The 25,859-nt window shown below is 39.0% G+C and overlaps 2 protein-coding genes across 3 annotated transcripts; both read left to right on the top strand.

Moving 5' to 3' along the window:
- The first annotated feature begins 656 nt into the window (after positions 1 to 656).
- Positions 657 to 11,217, top strand: LOC140324533 (AN1-type zinc finger protein 6-like). Its single transcript, XM_072402509.1, has 4 exons — positions 657 to 933; positions 8,557 to 8,727; positions 9,490 to 9,592; positions 9,719 to 11,217. The coding sequence occupies exons 2-4, from the start codon at positions 8,568 to 8,570 to the stop codon at positions 9,810 to 9,812; spliced, it is 357 nt and encodes a 118-aa protein (XP_072258610.1). The 5' UTR covers positions 657 to 933; positions 8,557 to 8,567; the 3' UTR covers positions 9,813 to 11,217.
- A 6,155-nt stretch (positions 11,218 to 17,372) lies between these two features.
- ZFAND6 (zinc finger AN1-type containing 6) lies at positions 17,373 to 24,831 on the top strand. 2 transcript variants are annotated; one of them, XM_072402507.1, is made up of 5 exons: positions 17,373 to 17,559; positions 18,322 to 18,424; positions 18,551 to 18,633; positions 21,453 to 21,581; positions 23,705 to 24,831. In XM_072402507.1, the coding sequence occupies exons 1-5, from the start codon at positions 17,400 to 17,402 to the stop codon at positions 23,851 to 23,853; spliced, it is 624 nt and encodes a 207-aa protein (XP_072258608.1). In that variant the 5' UTR covers positions 17,373 to 17,399; the 3' UTR covers positions 23,854 to 24,831. The 2 variants fall into 2 exon arrangements, with proteins under 2 accessions (XP_072258608.1, XP_072258609.1); XM_072402508.1 differs by having other exon boundaries at positions 17,374 to 17,559; positions 21,468 to 21,581.
- The last annotated feature ends 1,028 nt before the right edge of the window (positions 24,832 to 25,859 follow it).

The following is a 25,859-nucleotide window of genomic DNA, read 5'->3' as shown; positions in this document are numbered from 1 at the left end:
CAGACCAAGCTAGCTAATATGATGTCCTACTAAAAGTGTTGTAAGTCTGATCCTCTGGTTACATGCTTGTTCTGGTTTCAGTGGTTATTGTGACTGAGAAATTAATCTCCAAGTTATATAGGATTTATACAGCGCTGCATATTATGTTGGCGCTATATAAATCCTGTTTAATAATAATAGCGCCAACAGATTACGCAGCGCTGTACATTACATTGGGGTTGTAAATGCCAGACGGATACAGACAGTGACCCAGGAGGAGGGGAGGTCCCTGCCCCGAAGAGCTTACAATCTAAGAGTTGAGGGACGTTGCCATACAGACAAGTATTGCAGCTAGCATCTCCAGAAGATCACCATTGACCTACATATTTTAAACTTGACTGATTCCTTCAGAATAATGAATTCACGGTATCTTTAGGCGTCTCTAGCAAACAGCTGGGTGTCAGGCATTGCAATGAAATGATTCATTTCCCCACTAGGATTATCCTGACTTGCCAAACTAGCCAGCAGCCATGACTAAGCCTCTACGTAACCATGACATCACATACAACGTACGTCGCGTCACATAAAAATCTCCCTGGCAGCCAACCAGAAGAAAGCACGAGCGGGGAGGAGCCGGAAACTTGTTGGGAAAAGCTGCCATCGGCGGAAGTGGGAGAAAAAAAAAAAAAAAAGAACCGGAAGCGTAAAAGAAGGAAGTGGCTGACACCGGCAGGCCCTGTGTGTAACTGAGAGAGCTGTTCGAGGGGGTAACATCACCGAGAGAGGAGCGGGGGAGAGACGCGGACGTGAAATACCGTGAGGGGGTTCTGGAAACACAGGCGGTGCGTCATTGTCAGCTATAGGCCCCGAGCCTTCTGTTGTCCGGTCACATTGATAGACGTCACCGAAGCGGCCATTGAGGAGCCTAGCTACCCCCTCCCGTCTGTGTGTGAGGTGAGTGTGTTCCCTGTGTGTAATGGGTTACCGGGGTTACTACCAGGCCGGGGTCACCTCGTCCTGAGGAGATAGATAGGCCCTATATGGAGTTCCTTGTCCTAACCTCCAAGCTCCCCATGGCTTGTCTACAGACGGGGCCTCCCAATGTAAACACAGCAGCCTCCTCCATTATCTCTTATGGGATAGGGAATGTTATCACTGAGACAAAGGGCTGAATATTCATACAAACCAGTCTGTGAATTCTGTGCTATGGGGTGAAAAAATGATCCACAAATCCTCATTCACATGACATGGTATTCACGTGTGTGTGTTGTGTTAAAGAGGAACTAAACTCAAAAATGCCTAAAAAAAAAACAAAAAACTCCACTTACCTTCAATCCACAATCGGTCGGTCTGAGCTAGGGCGCTGCCATCTTCTTCTCTTCCAGTTTCTTCTTCCTACGTCACCTGACCCAGGCGCGAAATTGGGTGATGTAGGTTGGAAAAAAACTCACTGCACACGTTGGGGCATGCGCAAAAGGAGCACCCAAGAGCCTCCCGGGATGTGTGACGTAGGTATCCCGGGACGCTTTGTGCTCCCATTTATTCTCGATCGCTTAGGTGATCTACTATTACGGGGTGCTGCTGCACCCTTTTTTTTTTTTTTTTTTTTTTTTTTTTTTTTAAAGGGCTGTTGTACTTAGACAAATAAAATTTTTACCTTACATAAAGGTAAGGTAAAACTTACCACACTTGTATGTAATGTGAAATTTCTGAGTTTAGGTACACTTTAAAAAACTTAAGAAACTTCTTAAAAAAACAAACTTTTTATTTTTCCATATTTACATATCTCTGCTATTTCAATTGGGACGTCCAGGTGGGGTGTTACATTTAAATCAATCTGAACAGCATGGGATTGTATGTCCCTAATGTTACAAACATTGCATCCAGACATCTGAGCAATGGAGTATATTCCAGATTCCAGCACAACCCCTTCACATTGTGTTGTGAACAGCAGAGCTATGGGCCTTGTACACATGGGATGAATTTCACTTGGATAATTGGATCTTACAAGAAGTTTACCAGCCGAACTATGGTAAAAAAAGCGACTTTATGTTTTCGGTCAGGTGATCGTTTGATAAATATTCTTTTAAAGTTTTATTCGGGATCAATTTGTAAAAGATCATTAGATATCGATGGCTACCAAGGTTATTTTGTTTGGGTATGCAGTGTTCAATTCAGAAATCATTGGTATGGACGATCAACTAAATCCAAATAGGGTCTCAGATCTGTCCCACCCCACAATCCGAAGTAGTGCAGAGTAATTTACACGTTTGTGCCATATTTTTCTTCTGATTGGAGTAATTGAACGGACTGATAGGATGAGCATAAAATTGGTGTGTACAAAGCTTTAAACAGAGACAAATGCCTCGATTCATAAAGCCTGAACACCCATGGGTGAGATGTTTAAGAGGAACTAGACCACACTATACTCGCTCTCGTACCTGTTCTCTTGAAGGGCGATGCAATGTCCTTTACTTTCTCCTTGCCAGTTTTGGCCATCTTGATTGGCTGGGCTCAGGTGATGTAAATCCTGCAGAGGTGTTTATTCAGTCGTGGCATGTGCAGGGAATGCCAGGATTGCAGAATGTGCTGGTAACTGAGGCTGAGCTGCGCATGCAATCAGGCAAGTAGGAAGGATTATTGCAGGCAGGTCAATATTTTCTGCAATATTGACCTGCCTGATCCCACATTTTTAAAAGTGGAACATTTGTTACCCTTTAGGTCCTTTGTGTATTGGTAAAATGAAGATGGTCACCCTTGTGTTCATGTGTACGTAAAGTCAAATCCCTTTTAAGATTTTATTAGAATAGAGAATGGTTGTTATCAAAACAGATTTCCTCTTTTAAAGACCTCTTAAAGGTCTCTCTGCTTTGGCAACTCCAAGAAAAAGTAATTTCTGCTATAACCAGGAGTGGGAGTTCATTTATCAAGTGGGCGGAAGTATAATTCACAGCACAACTATGCCGGAGGACACTTTATGACCATTTAATATAGTGACTTTTAAAAAAAAAAAAAAAAGCCTGCCCTATCATTAGGGAACGGTGATGTGAGGTCACAGGCGGTAAAAAAATACATCTTCCAGGGAATTCCAACTATCCACCCCCTCCCTTTACTTTTCCCTTTAAAGCTTTATGAATTGGACCTAGAAAGTTGCACTTTGGTAGCAGAATGTGCAAAGGGGTAATTTGAATATACATTAAAGTGGCCCTGACAAGGTTCACTAATTTAAGCCCCCTCCCCCTCAAAAGAAAAATATTTTCGACAAAAAAAAAACAAAACAACCTGGGAAAGGAAAATAGATAATCTGACCTTTTAGTGGCTTCTCTTGTAGTACCTAGGTGAGTGTGAGGTCAGATCTCCCAGAATGTTGTTGAATATGGGATAAGGAAGGATTTTTTTTTCCCCCTGTTGGAGCAAATTGATTGTACCTTCCTCTGGATCAACTGTCTTGATGTGATGTGTTTTTTTTTTTTTATCTGCAATATGTTTAATTACCTAGGGGTTGTTTATGGCCTTATGTCTTTTTTTCAAACTAAGTATGTATTAGCCCAAATCTTGTGAGAGAAAAATCCTACCCAGGATCTTGGCATGAGGATGACATCCCCCTAAGTGCTAATGATGTTGGGAGGTGATTGTATTTTTCTCAGCATGGCACTTTTATACAGTGTTATAGGAAGGGCAGATAAGACCATGGCATAAATACAAAAATAATTTTGTCTTTTGCGCTTATGAAGTTCACAATTTAAGGACTGTTTTATATTTGTGTTGCCGTAATGTCATAGCACAAAAGTAGCATACGTTGTGGTGCTTATTTTAAATGACAGCCCAGTGTACCTAGCACTGCACTATGACATATGTAGGTGTTGTTACACTGCAACACATAGAAGTTATTTAAGAGTGCTGTGTGACGTTGGGGGACCCTCCCACCCCAATGCTCTGCTTTGCTAGAGGTGTTAAGTGGAACTAAACTTTTTTTCTGGCGCAGGGAGCTGCCATATTCTTCCTTTTTTTTTTTTCCTAGTTGTGATATTTGGTCATCTTGGTTGGCTGGACGGCATGGTGCATGGGAATTCATTCCGGCAACCATATGCGCAGTTTGCCATTTTTGGCAGTCCCACACGGCGATCAGCTAGGTAAGAATGCTTTTTGCAGAAGGTATATCGCCTGTTACTTTCTGCAATATAGCCCTTGCCTTATCACACATTTTTAAAGTGGAACTTTAGTTCTCCTTTATTGGGATGTCAAATTTACACAAATACCGACTTTAATAAAGGTCACATTTGTTTTCATTCAGCTTGGCATTCCAATTGGATTTTTTTTTTTGTGAAAGGAGAAGGGCAGTGCAGGTAGATGTAAAAAGAAGTGTTAGGAACAGGAACCATGAAAATTAGAGATAGGGTGAACATTAAGGAACCATTTTTACTGCCAGGTCATTTAACTCAAATGATTTCTTTAGGTAACTGTCCTGTTTATTTTAGGGTTCTGGGTAGGGGTGGCATGTTAGGGGAACCTCTGGTAGTGATTTAGCAGGACAACAATGATGAAACAAGCTTGGATAATACTTTTAAACACCTGATTAGTGCTTGAGTGAGTCCCTCAAAGATTGCCTCTTAGGGGCTGTGTACACACCTGCGATTTTTGTCGCTAGCAGCTTTCTTTTGTGATCATTTCCAGTGATGAAACAAGTGACAGATGAACAAACTAGTGCTTTACACAGTGTCGTTCTGTTCTATGCAGACGGGGGAGGGGGGAACAAGAGTGGGAACCCGATGTGCCTTCCCTATTGACTTGTACATCGGTTGTTCTGCCGGTCGTTTGTGGAACCGTCAAGACAGATCCATGATTGTCCTCCAAATCTGACTGTATTAGGTGGGAGTAATCTCATATGTGTGCCTTGGGTATAAAAGATCATTATGACACATCCATAAACCAGCACCCTGGGATTTTTCATGGTTGTGGATTCGGAAACAATTATTGTGTACCTTTAGGTCAAAGTTATCTTGGTCGCCATATGTGTTAAGGGAATTTACCATTGTTTGTGTATCTCCATCATATTTTGTTTCTTTGTGTCTCTGGCTTCTTGATGTTCTCAGATGATCTTTTGCAATCACCTTCATGACCTGCCCAGTTTCATCATGTACTCACTATTGTGTTATGCAAGGTTTTGTCCCCAGGTATGGTGTTTGTGACTCTGCATATCGGTAAGATATCTTCCTTCAACATCTTTCATTGTGAATGCCAGATTGTATTGCTGCCAATAATACGTTTACCATTTGCGAAAACAAAATCTCTTACATCCTGCTGTGAATCAGCAGGTATGATTAAATAGGGAACCTCACTGATCAGCTATTTTAATAGCACAGCTTAGCAGTTCTCAGAGTACCATTAACATTTCCATTTACTCATTGATTTATTAAGTCTACATTGTACTGGGGTGGTATGTGCACAGAAATCTAATAAAAAGCAATGAATTGTGTAAAGATAAATTCCAGGCAGGGGGTCTTTGCCATTAAGTTGTGTGGGTTAGAGGGGGTTTACATTTTATAAAAGCAGAACGTTCTTTCCATAATCTGGCCTTCCCTTCATGGACATCAATAGTCTGGGACTGTACATACAAGTGTTTAACACACATGTATTAAATGTCCAGTCAAGTGAATTTTATTTTTTATACCATCCTGCCTTGCACATGTATTGAAGTGCACTAAAGCATGTTGTAATGTGTTTTGTTCCAAAAATAAAAAGGTGCTGGAAGCCACCCATTCAAAAGGGCCACCCTATGAATATGCATGTTAGAGAGTAAACCTGTGCTAAAACTCTTTGTTCTCCACCAGGTGGTAAATTTGAAATTCAAAAAAAGTAAATGACCATTCTAGAGTTTGCCACTCTATAGGAAAACAGCTGCATACTTTGCTTCAGGGCAGCCATCCCGGTCCTGGCTTCACTACTTAGCAAGCTATGGACCTGGAACAAGCATGCCATAATGAAGCAAGACAATTTCAGACTTTTTGCATGCTTGTTCAAGGTCAGGGAGTAAAGCCTGAATGAGGTGGTGGCCCTATGTTTTATCCTGACGGAATCTATCTATTCCTAAAGGCATCTGCTCGGCTTTGCAACAATTTTTTAGTCAAACTATGCTTTGCCTGTTCCAGTTGCCTCGTGTGGCAGCACTTCATCTTCTTTCTTCACTTCCTCCTTGTGACCTTCGGCCATCCACGTTGGCTGGGCAGGCATAACAGAACTCTCATGCAAGTGAGCAGGATTTTTTTTTAGTTCCCGGCACGCGCAGAGAATTCTGGGTATCATGGCCACCAAAGCTCTTTTTTTTTTTTTTTTGACGGAAACCTGGAGGGATTATTGCAGAAGGGACATCGCCTGTCACTTTTTGCAATACTGCCCTGCCTGATCATGTATTTTTTAAGCGGAGCCTTTCCTCTTTAGGTTCACAATTATCCCAAATACAAACAAATACAAGATGTGGCATAAGGGGGATTGTAAAACAGATTTATCTATGTCACGGCTTGCTCTTTTTAGTATATGTTGTCATTGCTCTGCATTTGTTTCTTGTGTAGGCAACCAGCCCAGTTAACAATAGAGGGTGTTGGCGTAAATCTCTAGCATGAATTGCTTTCAGAGCTGTTTGAGCCACCAGGGATTTGTGATAAGCAGACATTGGAGGTTTCTCCTGAAAGTTGATTGGGGAAGGTTATTAAAAATAACACAAAAGGTTATCAATGGTTTCACAATATCATTCATCCTGTGCATGATCAGAGCAGTCATGCAAACAAGTTTAATAAAAATTGAACTATTCCTGGACACTATTTTCTTTCCTTTTTCCCCAGAATGCCCGTTTATTTGTGTTTAGGTTTTACATTTTAAGTTTTTTGGTCCTGCATGTAAAGACACTCCTTCCCGCATAGTAGAGACCTAGGAGTTTCCATGTAGCAGGTGATATCAAAGGCCTTGTTTATATAAAGATTAACATGTTCTTGGAATGAACTTTGCAAGTGCAGCTTGTCCTGGGTGTTGAGATATTTTTAGACATTTAGTCTTCTCTCCTTCAGATAAATGTTGTTGTCTTACTATATGATGCAGGGTTCTCCCAAGAATTAAAGCTGGGTGGGAGGAAGCTTTGGATATAGGTTGGCCCTATATTGTGACCCAACTTTTCAGTAACCACCCAAAAACAGTAGGGTAGTTACTGAAAAGTTCTGGGTTGTTTACCCAGCTAAAAGTGTGCTGGGAAAACACTATAATGCATTATTCAGGGTATAGCTCTGTACAGACAAACACTAAACGAAAGTGCTTGTTGAACAACTCCCTCGCAGAGGGCAAAAAAGAACGCTGACATTCACCTTGTGTGGTATTCAGGTCTTTTGTTTTACAACCATGTATCAGGGGTCCTCTGCAAACCTTCGTCATTGGCACTGTTATGCCCTTTTTGTTTCATCTGTTTCTTATAACTGTGCCCTTTTTGTTGCATCTGTTTATTATAACTGTGTCACTGTTCAGGGGCTGAGCAAAAGAACAACTTTTTGTTTGGGTGATAAGAAAATAAAGGGCCATCCTTATGTTTCTCTCATTCAACCACCCTTCCCCATCAATAAAAAAAATTTGCATTAAACGACAAAGACTATCTGCCTGCTGCTTCTGATAAGCCAAAGAAAGCTTGTTAACCTTGGCTCAGTCTTGGTTCCCGAGTTTGAACAGACAATAGGGACTACAAAGGGCTACTAAAGCTATGTACTGAGAAGGTTTTGCTTATCTGGGGCAAAATAACCCCAACAGTGGTGCATGGATACCTCACAGCAAATCAATAATTGGCAATCCAGCACTTTCCAAGACGAGGGAGCAGAGCAAAGGGCCAATAATTGCTTGACCCCCACCCCACATACAACAGAATGGACCCAGTGTGTACAGTGCTCCTTCCTTCATTTTTTTTATAATTTTTTCCAGCAACGAAAATAACGTGTGCAGCTCTACTATTTTTTTTTTTTTGCCTGAGAACTTATAATAGTGTCTTTTAAGCAATCTGATAACTGTAGCACATAGTGTGGCGAGCTGTTATTGCAGTTCCAGGAAACATGGTTTTGAATTTACTTTAGTTCCTTATGACTGCATCAGAGTTCAGTATAGCCGAGTTTATGCAATACAAATATAAACTTTACTTTTTGTTACACTCCTTGGAAATCGGAACTCTTCGGCTATTTGCAGACCAGCAAAGTTTTCCAGGAGGTGTAAAACTACCTTGTGGTAGGATTGAAAAGTTTTGTTCCACAGCATGCCTATTTATCTGACTTCTGTGAACACAATATATGTGCATACATAGTGGTTGGATACTAGATTTTAGGGACTGCGTATGAAGCAAGTTACAATGTGATCTTTCCCTTACTAATATATTTTGTCTATTTGATCATTTAGTCTAAAAATCATCATCTATTTCATGAGAACATCAGAGATCTAGTGAAAATATACTTGTAATTCCAAAAGATGTTTGCAGCTAATACTATCTGATCTGTCACAGAATATTCCCTGCTAATGAAAAAGTACTTAAATATTTTTTGTCATTTTATATTTCAGTTGCAGGGTGGATGAAAATGGCACAGGAAACGAACCACAACCAGGCGCCACTGCTTTGTTCTAATGGCTGCGGATTTTATGGTAACCCACGCACCAATGGACTTTGTTCTGTATGCTACAAAGAACATCTACAGAGGCAGAATAACAGTGGTGGCAGGAACAGTCCACCAGGTAGGTCTAATGAATGTGCCTAAAGGCAATTTTAACCTAAATCTGGTAATTTGTTATCCATACCCTCACCAGTGTCCATTACTACCTGTTTTTGAGCCCCGGTAATCCATTTGTTTATTTTTAAATGTATTACTCCATTGTGCTGTTCACTTTTTCTTCCTTACCCTGGCCCTACAGTGACCTTTCAGATCCTAAAATGTATCTAAACAATACAGCAGCATTTTAAGTGCAGGTTTTTTTTTTCATTTTGCAAAGTCTGCTGTGTCTCGCTCTAGAAGGAAAGGGACTTCAGCACACACTTGACATTGACAAAGGTCTGTTATGCATTGTGAATCTGGCATTTATATTAACAAGGATACTTTTTAGACTACATTTAGAGAACACAGATTTTATGGTTTTTCAGGAATTTGCTCATATTATTTTTTAGATTTTAGGTTCAAAGTTTCCTTCAAATTTATTTTGGGCCAATTATTTGTTTTCAGCTTAACTATAAAACTAAATTAAAAAATGTTGTAGCTGTGTATAAAAACTCATTGGCAGGAATGTGTGTGCCACTTGATACAGTAATATAGGTCAAGGGAAGAAGGACGACTTAGGTTAGTAAATGATTCTAAAGTATTTAAATTATATCCTGCCAAGGTTTGCTGAAAGGAGAAGAGTCCTTGTTTGTGTTTACTTTTCTTGACTGATAAAATTACTACTGATTATCTTCAGTGATTAACATATTTCATTATATTGCTTTTTGTTCTCAATTGCTTCTAGTGGTGTCCATGGGGAGTGGAGTTGAAGTTCCCTCCTCACAACAGGCTGTCACACCTCAGGTATCTGAACCAGAAGAGTTAGTGTTGCCACAAGCACAAGCAAGGTAAGTTTCCTTTCTCCTATAGCGTGATACATCCAGCATCAGTTGCCAACATATTGCTGGTTTTTATTAACCAGCCCTCGGTAACAATTGCATTTTTGTGATTTGTTTCTTTTCTGTGTTGGTCAGTTCCTTGCCACTCCCAGAATCTGTCCCCTCCTCACAAGCTGAAACCACAGAAAACAGAACTTCTGAAACAAAAGAGACACCAGGTGAGATATGACACTTGTGTTTGTGTGTCTTGTGTTGTCCATTGTGATTAAGTATATTTTAGGGGTATGCTTGTGTTTTTTATTTTGGGGAATTTTATAGAACAGGGTTTTTCAACTTGGTCCTAGAAGGTCCCTTTTTATAATTCTCCCTCACGGAATACGGCAGTAATATAAATTCAATGTGAACTTTGAATTGTGGATGGTTAGGTTAGCAGTTAGACATAAGATGGTATACATTCTCCTTGTGCCCTCTTTCTTCCAGTGCAACGCTGTAGAAATTCAGCTACTGTTTAGCCAAATGCATAACTGACATTCAGCGGTTGTTGCTTACATGTGCTATTGCAACATCAGGATGATGAATAGGTGTAAGAGAAATAAGAGAAATATCTGTGCACTGCTATATTTATGCAAAACTAGTGTAAGTACTTTTTTTTGTGGTTCCCCCGTGGCTTTATGCTTCGTTTTTTTTTTTAAAATGCACAGTGTTGCCATTCATCTTTTGTTAGGGCATCATACTAATTTGTTTGGGCAGTGCAATGCATAGCAGATTCGGTGTGCATTTGGGCTGCAGTTAAGAATGAATGGCAACCCAGTGCACAAGTGCACCAATGCTTGCAGTGTTCATTGTCAAATGTTGGTGCACTAGAAGGAATCCAGTATTACTGCACTAACTCGGCTTCTACTGGAAATCTGTCCCAAGCATTAGCTACACCTTTGCATTTATTAACTGTGACAATGAAAAGTTTTATCAGCCTCCTTGCTTCCTCGGTTTGTCAGGGATAAAACCTAGACTTGTGTAGGCAGAGATGCAGATTTGTAAATGTATTTAAATGCTTGCATGAAGTTTGTGTAAACCCTGTTATAGGAAAAATATGTGGGCTGCAAGTTTTTTGGCATGTTAACCATCTCGAGTCTAAAATTTGTCATTGACTCTTTAAGTATGCCAATATACATGTTGTTCTGTCTATCCTATTCCACACGCTCGTTCTCCCCCTTCACCTCGCCATAGAAAAGAATGGTGCTTTATGTACAGCAGTCGTTCATGAATCTTTTTCAGTCTTTTGTCGTTAAAAAGGATTATGGAATATCCTTTCCAATAACAAAAGTCTAACAAGTGTTCACAGCCTTAGTAAAAAGCTGTGCCCCATTAATTTACTAATGACACATTCCTTCCACAAACCTAGAATTCCCTGTCTGCAGTATTACAAACGTGTGGCAAAGGAACAACCTATTTATCCTGAAAAAAAAATCCTTACTAAATTTGTTTGGCAAGATCCATGTTTCTCAACCTTTAATAATATGGGGGAATCCTTGCAGTAACTTTTAATCTTGGAGAACACTTCTATAATACTATATCCACAACTCCGTATATAAGCAATGGGTGGGAAGAATTTTGCCCTTACAGATAACCAAAAAGATGATTGGTGTCTGCTCTTTGCCAGTAGAATGCAATTTAATCAAAGATGCTTCTAAACGATAGTTAACCAGAGATAATCCTTTTGATTGTTTGTAAAACTGGACTCTAACCAAATTTATTTTGCTTGTATTAGTGTTTTCCCCAGAAACTTTTTTTTTTTTTTGCCAGGATTGCAGAATGTGCTGGTAACTGAGGCTGAGCTGCGCATGCAATCAGGCAAGTAGGAAGGATTATTGCAGGCAGGTCAATATTTTCTGCAATATTGACCTGCCTGATCCCACATTTTTAAAAGTGGAACATTTGTTACCCTTTAGGTCCTTTGTGTATTGGTAAAATGAAGATGGTCACCCTTGTGTTCATGTGTACGTAAAGTCAAATCCCTTTTAAGATTTTATTAGAATAGAGAATGGTTGTTATCAAAACAGATTTCCTCTTTTAAAGACCTCTTAAAGGTCTCTCTGCTTTGGCAACTCCAAGAAAAAGTAATTTCTGCTATAACCAGGAGTGGGAGTTCATTTATCAAGTGGGCGGAAGTATAATTCACAGCACAACTATGCCGGAGGACACTTTATGACCATTTAATATAGTGACTTTTAAAAAAAAAAAAAAAAGCCTGCCCTATCATTAGGGAACGGTGATGTGAGGTCACAGGCGGTAAAAAAATACATCTTCCAGGGAATTCCAACTATCCACCCCCTCCCTTTACTTTTCCCTTTAAAGCTTTATGAATTGGACCTAGAAAGTTGCACTTTGGTAGCAGAATGTGCAAAGGGGTAATTTGAATATACATTAAAGTGGCCCTGACAAGGTTCACTAATTTAAGCCCCCTCCCCCTCAAAAGAAAAATATTTTCGACAAAAAAAAACAAAACAACCTGGGAAAGGAAAATAGATAATCTGACCTTTTAGTGGCTTCTCTTGTAGTACCTAGGTGAGTGTGAGGTCAGATCTCCAAGAATGTTGTTGAATATGGGATAAGGAAGGATTTTTTTTTCCCCCTGTTGGAGCAAATTGATTGTACCTTCCTCTGGATCAACTGTCTTGATGTGATGTGTTTTTTTTTTATCTGCAATATGTTTAATTACCTAGGGGTTGTTTATGGCCTTATGTCTTTTTTCAAACTAAGTATGTATTAGCCCAAATCTTGTGAGAGAAAAATCCTACCCAGGATCTTGGCATGAGGATGACATCCCCCTAAGTGCTAATGATGTTGGGAGGTGATTGTATTTTGTATTTTTCTCAGCATGGCACTTTTATACAGTGTTATAGGAAGGGCAGATAAGACCATGGCATAAATACAAAAATAATTTTGTCTTTTGCGCTTATGAAGTTCACAATTTAAGGACTGTTTTATATTTGTGTTGCCGTAATGTCATAGCACAAAAGTAGCATACGTTGTGGTGCTTATTTTAAATGACAGCCCAGTGTACCTAGCACTGCACTATGACATATGTAGGTGTTGTTACACTGCAACACATAGAAGTTATTTAAGAGTGCTGTGTGACGTTGGGGGACCCTCCCACCCCAATGCTCTGCTTTGCTAGAGGTGTTAAGTGGAACTAAACTTTTTTTCTGGCGCAGGGAGCTGCCATATTCTTCCTTTTTTTTTTTTCCTAGTTGTGATATTTGGTCATCTTGGTTGGCTGGACGGCATGGTGCATGGGAATTCATTCCGGCAACCATGTGCGCAGTTTGCCATTTTTGGCAGTCCCACACGGCGATCAGCTAGGTAAGAATGCTTTTTGCAGAAGGTATATCGCCTGTTACTTTCTGCAATATAGCCCTTGCCTTATCACACATTTTTAAAGTGGAACTTTAGTTCTCCTTTATTGGGATGTCAAATTTACACAAATACCGACTTTAATAAAGGTCACATTTGTTTTCATTCAGCTTGGCATTCCAATTGGATTTTTTTTTTGTGAAAGGAGAAGGGCAGTGCAGGTAGATGTAAAAAGAAGTGTTAGGAACAGGAACCATGAAAATTAGAGATAGGGTGAACATTAAGGAACCATTTTTACTGCCAGGTCATTTAACTCAAATGATTTCTTTAGGTAACTGTCCTGTTTATTTTAGGGTTCTGGGTAGGGGTGGCATGTTAGGGGAACCTCTGGTAGTGATTTAGCAGGACAACAATGATGAAACAAGCTTGGATAATACTTTTAAACACCTGATTAGTGCTTGAGTGAGTCCCTCAAAGATTGCCTCTTAGGGGCTGTGTACACACCTGCGATTTTTGTCGCTAGCAGCTTTCTTTTGTGATCATTTCCAGTGATGAAACAAGTGACAGATGAACAAACTAGTGCTTTACACAGTGTCGTTCTGTTCTATGCAGACGGGGGAGGGGGGAACAAGAGTGGGAACCCGATGTGCCTTCCCTATTGACTTGTACATCGGTTGTTCTGCCGGTCGTTTGTGGAACCGTCAAGACAGATCCATGATTGTCCTCCAAATCTGACTGTATTAGGTGGGAGTAATCTCATATGTGTGCCTTGGGTATAAAAGATCATTATGACACATCCATAAACCAGCACCCTGGGATTTTTCATGGTTGTGGATTCGGAAACAATTATTGTGTACCTTTAGGTCAAAGTTATCTTGGTCGCCATATGTGTTAAAGGAATTTACCATTGTTTGTGTATCTCCATCATATTTTGTTTCTTTGTGTCTCTGGCTTCTTGATGTTCTCAGATGATCTTTTGCAATCACCTTCATGACCTGCCCAGTTTCATCATGTACTCACTATTGTGTTATGCAAGGTTTTGTCCCCAGGTATGGTGTTTGTGACTCTGCATATCGGTAAGATATCTTCCTTCAACATCTTTCATTGTGAATGCCAGATTGTATTGCTGCCAATAATACGTTTACCATTTGCGAAAACAAAATCTCTTACATCCTGCTGTGAATCAGCAGGTCTGATTAAATAGGGAACCTCACTGATCAGCTATTTTAATAGCACAGCTTAGCAGTTCTCAGAGTACCATTAACATTTCCATTTACTCATTGATTTATTAAGTCTACATTGTACTGGGGTGGTATGTGCACAGAAATCTAATAAAAAGCAATGAATTGTGTAAAGATAAATTCCAGGCAGGGGGTCTTTGCCATTAAGTTGTGTGGGTTAGAGGGGGTTTACATTTTATAAAAGCAGAACGTTCTTTCCATAATCTGGCCTTCCCTTCATGGACATCAATAGTCTGGGACTGTACATACAAGTGTTTAACACACATGTATTAAATGTCCAGTCAAGTGAATTTTATTTTTTATACCATCCTGCCTTGCACATGTATTGAAGTGCACTAAAGCATGTTGTAATGTGTTTTGTTCCAAAAATAAAAAGGTGCTGGAAGCCACCCATTCAAAAGGGCCACCCTATGAATATGCATGTTAGAGAGTAAACCTGTGCTAAAACTCTTTGTTCTCCACCAGGTGGTAAATTTGAAATTCAAAAAAAGTAAATGACCATTCTAGAGTTTGCCACTCTATAGGAAAACAGCTGCATACTTTGCTTCAGGGCAGCCATCCCGGTCCTGGCTTCACTACTTAGCAAGCTATGGACCTGGAACAAGCATGCCATAATGAAGCAAGACAATTTCAGACTTTTTGCATGCTTGTTCAAGGTCAGGGAGTAAAGCCTGAATGAGGTGGTGGCCCTATGTTTTATCCTGACGGAATCTATCTATTCCTAAAGGCATCTGCTCGGCTTTGCAACAATTTTTTAGTCAAACTATGCTTTGCCTGTTCCAGTTGCCTCGTGTGGCAGCACTTCATCTTCTTTCTTCACTTCCTCCTTGTGACCTTCGGCCATCCACGTTGGCTGGGCAGGCATAACAGAACTCTCATGCAAGTGAGCAGGATTTTTTTTTAGTTCCCGGCACGCGCAGAGAATTCTGGGTATCATGGCCACCAAAGCTCTTTTTTTTTTTTTTTTGACGGAAACCTGGAGGGATTATTGCAGAAGGGACATCGCCTGTCACTTTTTGCAATACTGCCCTGCCTGATCATGTATTTTTTAAGCGGAGCCTTTCCTCTTTAGGTTCACAATTATCCCAAATACAAACAAATACAAGATGTGGCATAAGGGGGATTGTAAAACAGATTTATCTATGTCACGGCTTGCTCTTTTTAGTATATGTTGTCATTGCTCTGCATTTGTTTCTTGTGTAGGCAACCAGCCCAGTTAACAATAGAGGGTGTTGGCGTAAATCTCTAGCATGAATTGCTTTCAGAGCTGTTTGAGCCACCAGGGATTTGTGATAAGCAGACATTGGAGGTTTCTCCTGAAAGTTGATTGGGGAAGGTTATTAAAAATAACACAAAAGGTTATCAATGGTTTCACAATATCATTCATCCTGTGCATGATCAGAGCAGTCATGCAAACAAGTTTAATAAAAATTGAACTATTCCTGGACACTATTTTCTTTCCTTTTTCCCCAGAATGCCCGTTTATTTGTGTTTAGGTTTTACATTTTAAGTTTTTTGGTCCTGCATGTAAAGACACTCCTTCCCGCATAGTAGAGACCTAGGAGTTTCCATGTAGCAGGTGACATCAAAGGCCTTGTTTATATAAAGATTAACATGTTCTTGGAATGAACTTTGCAAGTGCAGCTTGTCCTGGGTGTTGAGATATTTTTAGACATTTAGTCTTCTCTCCTTCAGATAAATGTTGTTGTCTTGCTATATGATGCAGGGTTCTCCCAAGAATTAAAGCTGGATGGGAGGAAGCTTTGGATATAGGTTGGCCCTATATTGTGACCCAACTTTTCAGTAACCACCCAAAAACAGTAGGGTAGTTACTGAAAAGTTCTGGGTTGTTTACCCAGCTAAAAGTGTGCTGGGAAAACACTATAATGCATTATTCAGGGTATAGCTCTGTACAGACAAACACTAAACGAAAGTGCTTGTTGAACAACTCCCTCGCAGAGGGCAAAAAAGAACGCTGACATTCACCTTGTGTGGTATTCAGGTCTTTTGTTTTACAACCATGTATCAGGGGTCCTCTGCAAACCTTCGTCATTGGCACTGTTATGCCCTTTTTGTTTCATCTGTTTCTTATAACTGTGCCCTTTTTGTTGCATCTGTTTATTATAACTGTGTCACTGTTCAGGGGCTGAGCAAAAGAACAACTTTTTGTTTGGGTGATAAGAAAATAAAGGGCCATCCTTATGTTTCTCTCATTCAACCACCCTTCCCCATCAATAAAAAAAATTTGCATTAAACGACAAAGACTATCTGCCTGCTGCTTCTGATAAGCCAAAGAAAGCTTGTTAACCTTGGCTCAGTCTTGGTTCCCGAGTTTGAACAGACAATAGGGACTACAAAGGGCTACTAAAGCTATGTACTGAGAAGGTTTTGCTTATCTGGGGCAAAATAACCCCAACAGTGGTGCATGGATACCTCACAGCAAATCAATAATTGGCAATCCAGCACTTTCCAAGACGAGGGAGCAGAGCAAAGGGCCAATAATTGCTTGACCCCCACCCCACATACAACAGAATGGACCCAGTGTGTACAGTGCTCCTTCCTTCATTTTTTTTATAATTTTTTCCAGCAACGAAAATAACGTGTGCAGCTCTACTATTTTTTTTTTTTGCCTGAGAACTTATAATAGTGTCTTTTAAGCAATCTGATAACTGTAGCACATAGTGTGGCGAGCTGTTATTGCAGTTCCAGGAAACATGGTTTTGAATTTACTTTAGTTCCTTATGACTGCATCAGAGTTCAGTATAGCCGAGTTTATGCAATACAAATATAAACTTTACTTTTTGTTACACTCCTTGGAAATCGGAACTCTTCGGCTATTTGCAGACCAGCAAAGTTTTCCAGGAGGTGTAAAACTACCTTGTGGTAGGATTGAAAAGTTTTGTTCCACAGCATGCCTATTTATCTGACTTCTGTGAACACAATATATGTGCATACATAGTGGTTGGATACTAGATTTTAGGGACTGCGTATGAAGCAAGTTACAATGTGATCTTTCCCTTACTAATATATTTTGTCTATTTGATCATTTAGTCTAAAAATCATCATCTATTTCATGAGAACATCAGAGATCTAGTGAAAATATACTTGTAATTCCAAAAGATGTTTGCAGCTAATACTATCTGATCTGTCACAGAATATTCCCTGCTAATGAAAAAGTACTTAAATATTTTTTGTCATTTTATATTTCAGTTGCAGGGTGGATGAAAATGGCACAGGAAACGAACCACAACCAGGCGCCACTGCTTTGTTCTAATGGCTGCGGATTTTATGGTAACCCACGCACCAATGGACTTTGTTCTGTATGCTACAAAGAACATCTACAGAGGCAGAATAACAGTGGTGGCAGGAACAGTCCACCAGGTAGGTCTAATGAATGTGCCTAAAGGCAATTTTAACCTAAATCTGGTAATTTGTTATCCATACCCTCACCAGTGTCCATTACTACCTGTTTTTGAGCCCCGGTAATCCATTTGTTTATTTTTAAATGTATTACTCCATTGTGCTGTTCACTTTTTCTTCCTTACCCTGGCCCTACAGTGACCTTTCAGATCCTAAAATGTATCTAAACAATACAGCAGCATTTTAAGTGCAGGTTTTTTTTTTCATTTTGCAAAGTCTGCTGTGCCTCGCTCTAGAAGGAAAGGGACTTCAGCACACACTTGACATTGACAAAGGTCTGTTATGCATTGTGAATCTGGCATTTATATTAACAAGGATACTTTTTAGACTACATTTAGAGAATACAGATTTTATGGTTTTTCAGGAATTTGCTCATATTATTTTTTAGATTTTAGGTTCAAAGTTTCCTTCAAATTTATTTTGGGCCAATTATTTGTTTTCAGCTTAACTATAAAACTAAATTAAAAAATGTTGTAGCTGTGTATAAAAACTCATTGGCAGGAATGTGTGTGCCACTTGATACAGTAATATAGGTCAAGGGAAGAAGGACGACTTAGGTTAGTAAATGATTCTAAAGTATTTAAATTATATCCTGCCAAGGTTTGCTGAAAGGAGAAGAGTCCTTGTTTGTGTTTACTTTTCTTGACTGATAAAATTACTACTGATTATCTTCAGTGATTAACATATTTCATTATATTGCTTTTTGTTCTCAATTGCTTCTAGTGGTGTCCATGGGGAGTGGAGTTGAAGTTCCCTCCTCACAACAGGCTGTCACACCTCAGGTATCTGAACCAGAAGAGTTAGTGTTGCCACAAGCACAAGCAAGGTAAGTTTCCTTTCTCCTATAGCGTGATACATCCAGCATCAGTTGCCAACATATTGCTGGTTTTTATTAACCAGCCCTCGGTAACAATTGCATTTTTGTGATTTGTTTCTTTTCTGTGTTGGTCAGTTCCTTGCCACTCCCAGAATCTGTCCCCTCCTCACAAGCTGAAACCACAGAAAACAGAACTTCTGAAACAAAAGAGACACCAGGTGAGATATGACACTTGTGTTTGTGTGTCTTGTGTTGTCCATTGTGATTAAGTATATTTTAGGGGTATGCTTGTGTTTTTTATTTTGGGAATTTTATAGAACAGGGTTTTTCAACTTGGTCCTAGAAGGTCCCTTTTTATAATTCTCCCTCACGGAATACGGCAGTAATATAAATTCAATGTGAACTTTGAATTGTGGATGGTTAGGTTAGCAGTTAGACATAAGATGGTATACATTCTCCTTGTGCCCTCTTTCTTCCAGTGCAACGCTGTAGAAATTCAGCTACTGTTTAGCCAAATGCATAACTGACATTCAGCGGTTGTTGCTTACATGTGCTATTGCAACATCAGGATGATGAATAGGTGTAAGAGAAATAAGAGAAATATCTGTGCACTGCTATATTTATGCAAAACTAGTGTAAGTACTTTTTTTTGTGGTTCCCCCGTGGCTTTATGCTTCGTTTTTTTTTTTTAAAATGCACAGTGTTGCCATTCATCTTTTGTTAGGGCATCATACTAATTTGTTTGGGCAGTGCAATGCATAGCAGATTCAGTGTGCATTTGGGCTGCAGTTAAGAATGAATGGCAACCCAGTGCACAAGTGCACCAATGCTTGCAGTGTTCATTGTCAAATGTTGGTACACTAGAAGGAATCCAGTATTACTGCACTAACTCGGCTTCTACTGGAAATCTGTCCCAAGCATTAGCTACACCTTTGCATTTATTAACTGTGACAATGAAAAGTTTTATCAGCCTCCTTGCTTCCTCGGTTTGTCAGGGATAAAACCTAGACTTGTGTAGGCAGAGATGCAGATTTGTAAATGTATTTAAATGCTTGCATGAAGTTTGTGTAAACCCTGTTATAGGAAAAATATGTGGGCTGCAAGTTTTTTGGCATGTTAACCATCTCGAGTCTAAAATTTGTCATTGACTCTTTAAGTATGCCAATATACATGTTGTTCTGTCTATCCTATTCCACACGCTCGTTCTCCCCCTTCACCTCGCCATAGAAAAGAATGGTGCTTTATGTACAGCAGTCGTTCATGAATCTTTTTCAGTCTTTTGTCGTTAAAAAGGATTATGGAATATCCTTTCCAATAACAAAAGTCTAACAAGTGTTCACAGCCTTAGTAAAAAGCTGTGCCCCATTAATTTACTAATGACACATTCCTTCCACAAACCTAGAATTCCCTGTCTGCAGTATTACAAACGTGTGGCAAAGGAACAACCTATTTATCCTGAAAAAAAAATCCTTACTAAATTTGTTTGGCAAGATCCATGTTTCTCAACCTTTAATAATATGGGGGAATCCTTGCAGTAACTTTTAATCTTGGAGAACACTTCTATAATACTATATCCACAACTCCGTATATAAGCAATGGGTGGGAAGAATTTTGCCCTTACAGATAACCAAAAAGATGATTGGTGTCTGCTCTTTGCCAGTAGAATGCAATTTAATCAAAGATGCTTCTAAACGATAGTTAACCAGAGATAATCCTTTTGATTGTTTGTAAAACTGGACTCTAACCAAATTTATTTTGCTTGTATTAGTGTTTTCCCCAGAAACTTTTTTTTTTTTTTAAGTTGTGTGGGAAGAATCTGTAGACAGGTGGCAGACCCTGTGACACTGCTTTTCAGTAACCACCCAAAAACAGCCTAGTGGTTATTGAAAATTGCCAGGTGGTGCACCTGACTAAGGCTTTATGATCCTTTCCAGTGACAAAAGACTGAAAGATGCACGAACGAGCGCAGTACGTTCAGCACCGTTCTGCTTTATAGAGGGGGGAGAAGGAGCGAGCAGCACCGCGCTCCATTTTCTCTCCTTTGCTTGTATCGCAGTCATTCATCGTTCTTCAAGGATCTGCCAGGACAGATCGATGAACGTCGTCGGACGTGTGCTGTACACATCTGGATTCTCGTCCGATACTAGCCCTGAGGCCATAATCGGGCGAAAAATCATTTGACGTGTGTACATAGCCATAGCCTTAAAGGGGCTGGGGAGAACACTGGTGTATGTTTTGGATAGAATAGTAGGGAGATGTTTGCATGTTATTGTTTTCTTTTAGGGGAAATTACACCTCATTTCTTGTCTGGTGGACAATACTTTTTAAATAATATACTTCGTATTTTTCTATGCAAAGCCTCATTTTGATTTCAGTGGTATTAGACCCTCAGTTGAGGTTTTTTTTTTTTAAACTCCTGATGGTATTTACCCCATTGGCGAGTTCCACTCCTTAGCTTTTTTTTTAGGTCACAAAAAATAGTGGAATCCAAAATGTCATTTACTTTACCCACCTATAATAGGGACAATTGTCAAAGTTTGTTTTGTGTGTGTGTGATTTTTTATTTTTTGGTGCCAATCACGATCAGGGGTTTCACACTTAAGGTATACTATTGTCCTTTAGGATACAAGTTGAAGAACCCTATGGTAAAAATTTTCAGTTTTGCATGTAAAAATATTTATTTTGATAATCTAATGTAGCTGCTGAGAAAGGGATGTATATAGCATTTGTAATTGGGATGTAGGGGCTACTAGAAAAATGGGGAATTCTCTGAAACTAGCTATGGAAGGTGTTGCTGTTGGATGTTCCAGATTGCTCTGGCAGACTCTCAGAGAAAGGTTTCAGTTTTTCAAGCATAGAAAAGGGGGGAAGTCAGCGCAGTGTGTTTCAAGAAGGCTCAAGAAGGGGCAAGAGAAATCATAATGAAACACAACAGACGTTAGACAGTACTAATGGTAAGTGGTTGTTTGCTTTGATGGGGTTTATTCCTTGTATAGAGAATGCTTATAATGGAGGGAGCCATTTTACATCATGTCAGTTTGTTCTCTTGTAGCTTCTCCATCAGACAGTGCACAGAATTCTTCTGAAGAGCAGGCAGGCTCTCCTGTAAAGGCCAAGCTAAAAAAGAACCGTTGCAATTTCTGCCGCAAAAAAGTTGGACTTACAGGTACATCTGTTGTAATTGCCTTTAAACTTGCATACGTACATTTTTAACAGGATGTTTCTATTACAGGTTTACCACCAGCCTGGAAAAAATTTACGGTTGTCTGGTACTTTAAACATTAAACCCATTTGTGACATTTGATAATGCTAACAAACATGTAAAGAACGTGGGTTAAATAAACAAGAAGCCATTCTTATTTGGTTATAGTATCTTCTGTAAATACACCCCAATGACAAGATGTTGGTGCCTGGAACCAAGCTAAATATCGAATTTATCTGGTATAGTGTGACACCATCAAACTGGGGTTTTCTCTATGTATTAATTATACCACAATACCATTGTTAAAACTTTTTAAAACAATTTATTTATTCCACACCTGGCAAAATATAAAGCATATACATAAATATCAACATATAAAATAGATTAAAAACATAGCAATTTTAAGGCAGGTAAATATACTGTTTGTTCCTGATCATTGTATGACTTGTCTGCTGAGGACTTGCTGGCTTTTCCTGTTACATCTAATACCAAACAATCTGGGACATTTGTTTTCACATGAAGTGCAATGTTCTTGGATATAAGACTCTGTGAAATGCATTACCATATAAAACTGCAATACCCAATGAAATTATAATCTATATGAGATATGTAATTGTATATTTACCTGCTTTCTATTTTATATGTTGATATTTATTTATTTCAAACTGCAAAATATAAAGCATATATATAAAGTGTAAATTTTTAACTCCCATGTTATGATGGTATAATTAATACATCTAGAAAACCCCAGTTTCATGGTGCCACACTATTTATAATACACCCCAATGACTACACCCTGTTGGTGATCAGAGTGGCTGTTGGTCATATTTTACTTTTCATCAAACTAGATTGATATGGTAATAATCACTTTTAATCTCTCTCCTTTAAGTGAAAAGTTGTCCTCATGAAAACTGGTTCAGCATGTGCTGGATATTGTTTAGCTTACATTGTCATGGACTGCTGAGCTATCTTTTATTTTCTTCGAAAGTAATCTGGCCTCTGTATAGTGAATATTTTTATTATTTTTGGAGTAGTTTTCTAATTCTTCGAGGCTTTGTGCCAACAAGCTTCAATTGGTAAAAGAACATTGTGTACTGCAAGCCCTTACAAAGACTTTGCAAAGCCTCCAGTTTTGTGCAGCTTTGCTGCAGACTACCAAAACCTTCAGCTCCAGTGTATGTTAAAGATGTATAATAATAGCTGGTGGTTACTATTGGCATGCTTTAGCAAGTTTTCTTTGTTTCAGGTAGTGCTGGGATTTAATAAAAGCCCGCTAACAGCTTGTTTTGAAGTAATATCTAGCTTTTTTATTAAGATCTGTGTTGAACTTGAGTTTGAGGTTGCTTTAAAAGCTTTAACAAGACAATCTAGTTCTAGATTGCTGGAAACTTTGCAAATGCTTTGGTAAACCTGATGTACACACTACTTGTATACAAGCTGAAGCGTGTGGGGAGATCAAAGATCCCCATCCAACAATTGTCCTTTCTTTCCTAAAACCGAACTAAACCGTAAGATAATCTGCACAATTTTGGTCCCCTACAAAGATCTTTTTCCGCTAATGGGCCAGTATGTACACCATATCTACACATTATGGCAGGTGTGTTTTTAATGTTCACATTTAATGGCTATAGAAACCATCTTCTACAAAATATATCTTTATTTTGCGCATAAAAGACACATTGTCTAATCTGTCATAATGAATAAGAAAACAAAACGCCTTAATATAAAGGACTGGGTGCCAGCATGCAGTCGATGCCTTAACACATATTGCAGGTTATAAAAATGAGAAGAGTTGATATCACCCCCCATCCATGGAAATACTTTGACATGTTTCCCAGGACTAGCCTCCAAGAAAAATTAAAAGACCTACAAACATAAATAACCATTGCCAAAAAAAACTTGTCCACACTTCCCTCCACGTAAGTCTTTACCTGGTCTTCTGTGTTTGGAGTTTGCTGGCCTTCTTTTCTTAGACTGCATTGTAATTTGTGTGTATAATTTTTTAATTTATAATTTTATATATTAGGCCAATCAATATTGTACTGTATTTTTACTTTAAGTAAATACTTTCACTGTTCTTTTGCCAGGATTTGAATGCCGGTGTGGAAATGTATTCTGTGGAACCCACCGCTATTCCGATGTTCACAATTGTTCCTTTGACTACAAAGCAGAAGCCGCTGCAAAGATCAGGAAAGAAAACCCCGTTGTGGTGGGAGAAAAGATCCAGAAAATCTGAAGTGGGGAAGATCTGTGTCCCAATCGACACCATCTCTGTGGACAACTCTGGGACACATCCATTTAGTTCACCTGGTCATTTTGGATCCAGGGACACAACTACTCTAGCTTCAACTGTTTTCTTTTTCTCCTTTCTTACTGCAGCTTTCCCTGATTGTTGACAGTTGAAACCAGGATAAAACAGGAAAAAAACTGAGTAAAGTCATTAAATCCTCTCCAGGTGTTTCCATCCTTAGCATTGCGACTAGTTTCTTTTTAAAGGGACAGATGTGACCGAGCACGTTCTCCTCTCCGGAAAGGCTTGGGTTTTACACTTCTAGATTCAAGCTCCTGACTCCATAATCCATTGTATTTATCCTGATGCAAACGGATCAGCATTTTATTGGACCAATTTAATTATGTATGTCTGAGCTCTGGAGAAGTGTCCTTTTTTTCATCAGAGGAGTGTGCTCTTAGAAGCTTTTGTTTTTTTTTGTTTTTTATTTTATTTTGTTTTTTTTTGTGTTTTTCTGCATCTTTTGTGTGATTGTGTGAATGATTACAAATATCTTTAATTATAGAAAGGATAAAAACTGAATTTTAGTGTTGGGCCTGTTTTTTCCCCATCAGGTCCTGCATGTTTATGTTGAAAGCCCAGCCTGCAGTAGTGGGTTGAGTTAGTTATGATCTGCCTGTGAGGGTGAATAAACGAGTTGGGTCTTGTGGGCTGGGTGGAGGCTCAATTTATAAATATATATATAAATATATATTTTTTTTCAGGCTGGACCTCCAGGCTGAAAATGTTTTCCCCAATGCCTTCCGTTTGCTTTAATTTTTTTTTTTTTAATGGCCTGACAACATTATAAATTAAATCTTTAATATTTTTGTTCCAATTTTATAGTAGAATTAATCAAACGTGTGAGCACTGACCATGTACTGGTCTCTCACTGGAAGGTTTTATGTTGATGTTCGTTTGATTTAAATAAAATGTAAAAGCTTACTTGCTGCTTGGATGTTATGCTTCTCTTAGCCCTATGAAGTGTCATCAGATGCAGAAATGCATCGGTCCGTGTTAGGAGCCATTATAGTTGGCAACATTGAACTGAACTTGTACTTGGTTGTTGAGGATGTTGTGCAGCTTTTCTATAACCTATATAAAAAAAATCTATACAGACCTAGGCGGAATGTACAGTAAGAACTGTGAGCCCTACATTTATCAAGACCGAAGAAGCATGTCTTAAGTTTTTTTTTTTTTTTATAAAAAGCGCAGAATGATTCTAGTTAAGTGGATTGGATCTGTCCCAAACCCTTTTGTAGATAAAATCTAGAATCTGAGTACCATTTGCCATAAGGTTTGTTATTCTGGTAACCTGTATTAAAAGCAGTGTGTGTGGAGTTTGCCATGCTGCTTATGAGAGAGCTATGGGTATGTGAAGGAGTTTAGAGTCATAGCAGAAGAAACAGTTAACCTTTTGTGTACAGAAGCCAGTCCAGGCAAGTCTAAGATGGCCATTTATGCGGCAACATTCTGACAATTTTAACTCCTTTTGTTTGAACCATATATTTGGTGCCTTGCCTGCTCCTATCAAATCAAAAGTATTCATCCAAACAATTGATCCTTGGTACTTTGTGCTGAATTGTAAATGTTTTAGTGTGATAGGCATAAACAACTCAACATTAAGGATCCATAGGGCTTCTTCATACAAGGATTGATTTGCTGTGCTGTTACCCCTTTCTAAGCAACCAATTACAGCAGCTTCACATCTGATGGCACTTACAACCGATTGTTCAAGTTGATTGACAGATGTTTACTAGACACCTGAAAATTTACTATGGGAGCATTTGTCTGGATCTATGGGTGGAGGGGGATAAGAGACTGAACCATGCAGATTGTTTGAACCTTGTAAACTTTCAAAACTCTCTTTTCATAGTTTATTAGATTTTTAAATTAAAAACCAAGTGCAAATTGACAATGAATATAGTGTAACCACAAAAGTAGAAGGGATCATGCAAACACACTGAAAAACT

This window comes from Pyxicephalus adspersus, chromosome 2, assembly GCF_032062135.1.
Source record: "Pyxicephalus adspersus chromosome 2, UCB_Pads_2.0, whole genome shotgun sequence".
In the NCBI taxonomy this organism is placed as follows: Eukaryota; Metazoa; Chordata; class Amphibia; order Anura; family Pyxicephalidae; genus Pyxicephalus; species Pyxicephalus adspersus.
The sequence above is the reverse complement of the archived record's forward strand: the minus strand, read 5'-3'. Positions and strand labels throughout refer to the sequence as shown.

Coding starts and splice junctions, on each gene's coding strand:
- LOC140324533 (XM_072402509.1), top strand. CDS start 8,568: ATGAAAATGGCACAGGAAACGAACCACAACCAGGCGCCACTGCTTTGT. Junction 8,728..9,489: donor TGGCAGGAACAGTCCACCAG/GTAGGTCTAATG, acceptor AATTGCTTCTAG/TGGTGTCCATGGGGAGTGGA. Junction 9,593..9,718: donor TTGCCACAAGCACAAGCAAG/GTAAGTTTCCTT, acceptor TGTGTTGGTCAG/TTCCTTGCCACTCCCAGAAT.
- ZFAND6 (XM_072402507.1), top strand. CDS start 17,400: ATGAAAATGGCACAGGAAACGAACCACAACCAGGCGCCACTGCTTTGT. Junction 17,560..18,321: donor TGGCAGGAACAGTCCACCAG/GTAGGTCTAATG, acceptor AATTGCTTCTAG/TGGTGTCCATGGGGAGTGGA. Junction 21,582..23,704: donor CAAAAAAGTTGGACTTACAG/GTACATCTGTTG, acceptor TTCTTTTGCCAG/GATTTGAATGCCGGTGTGGA.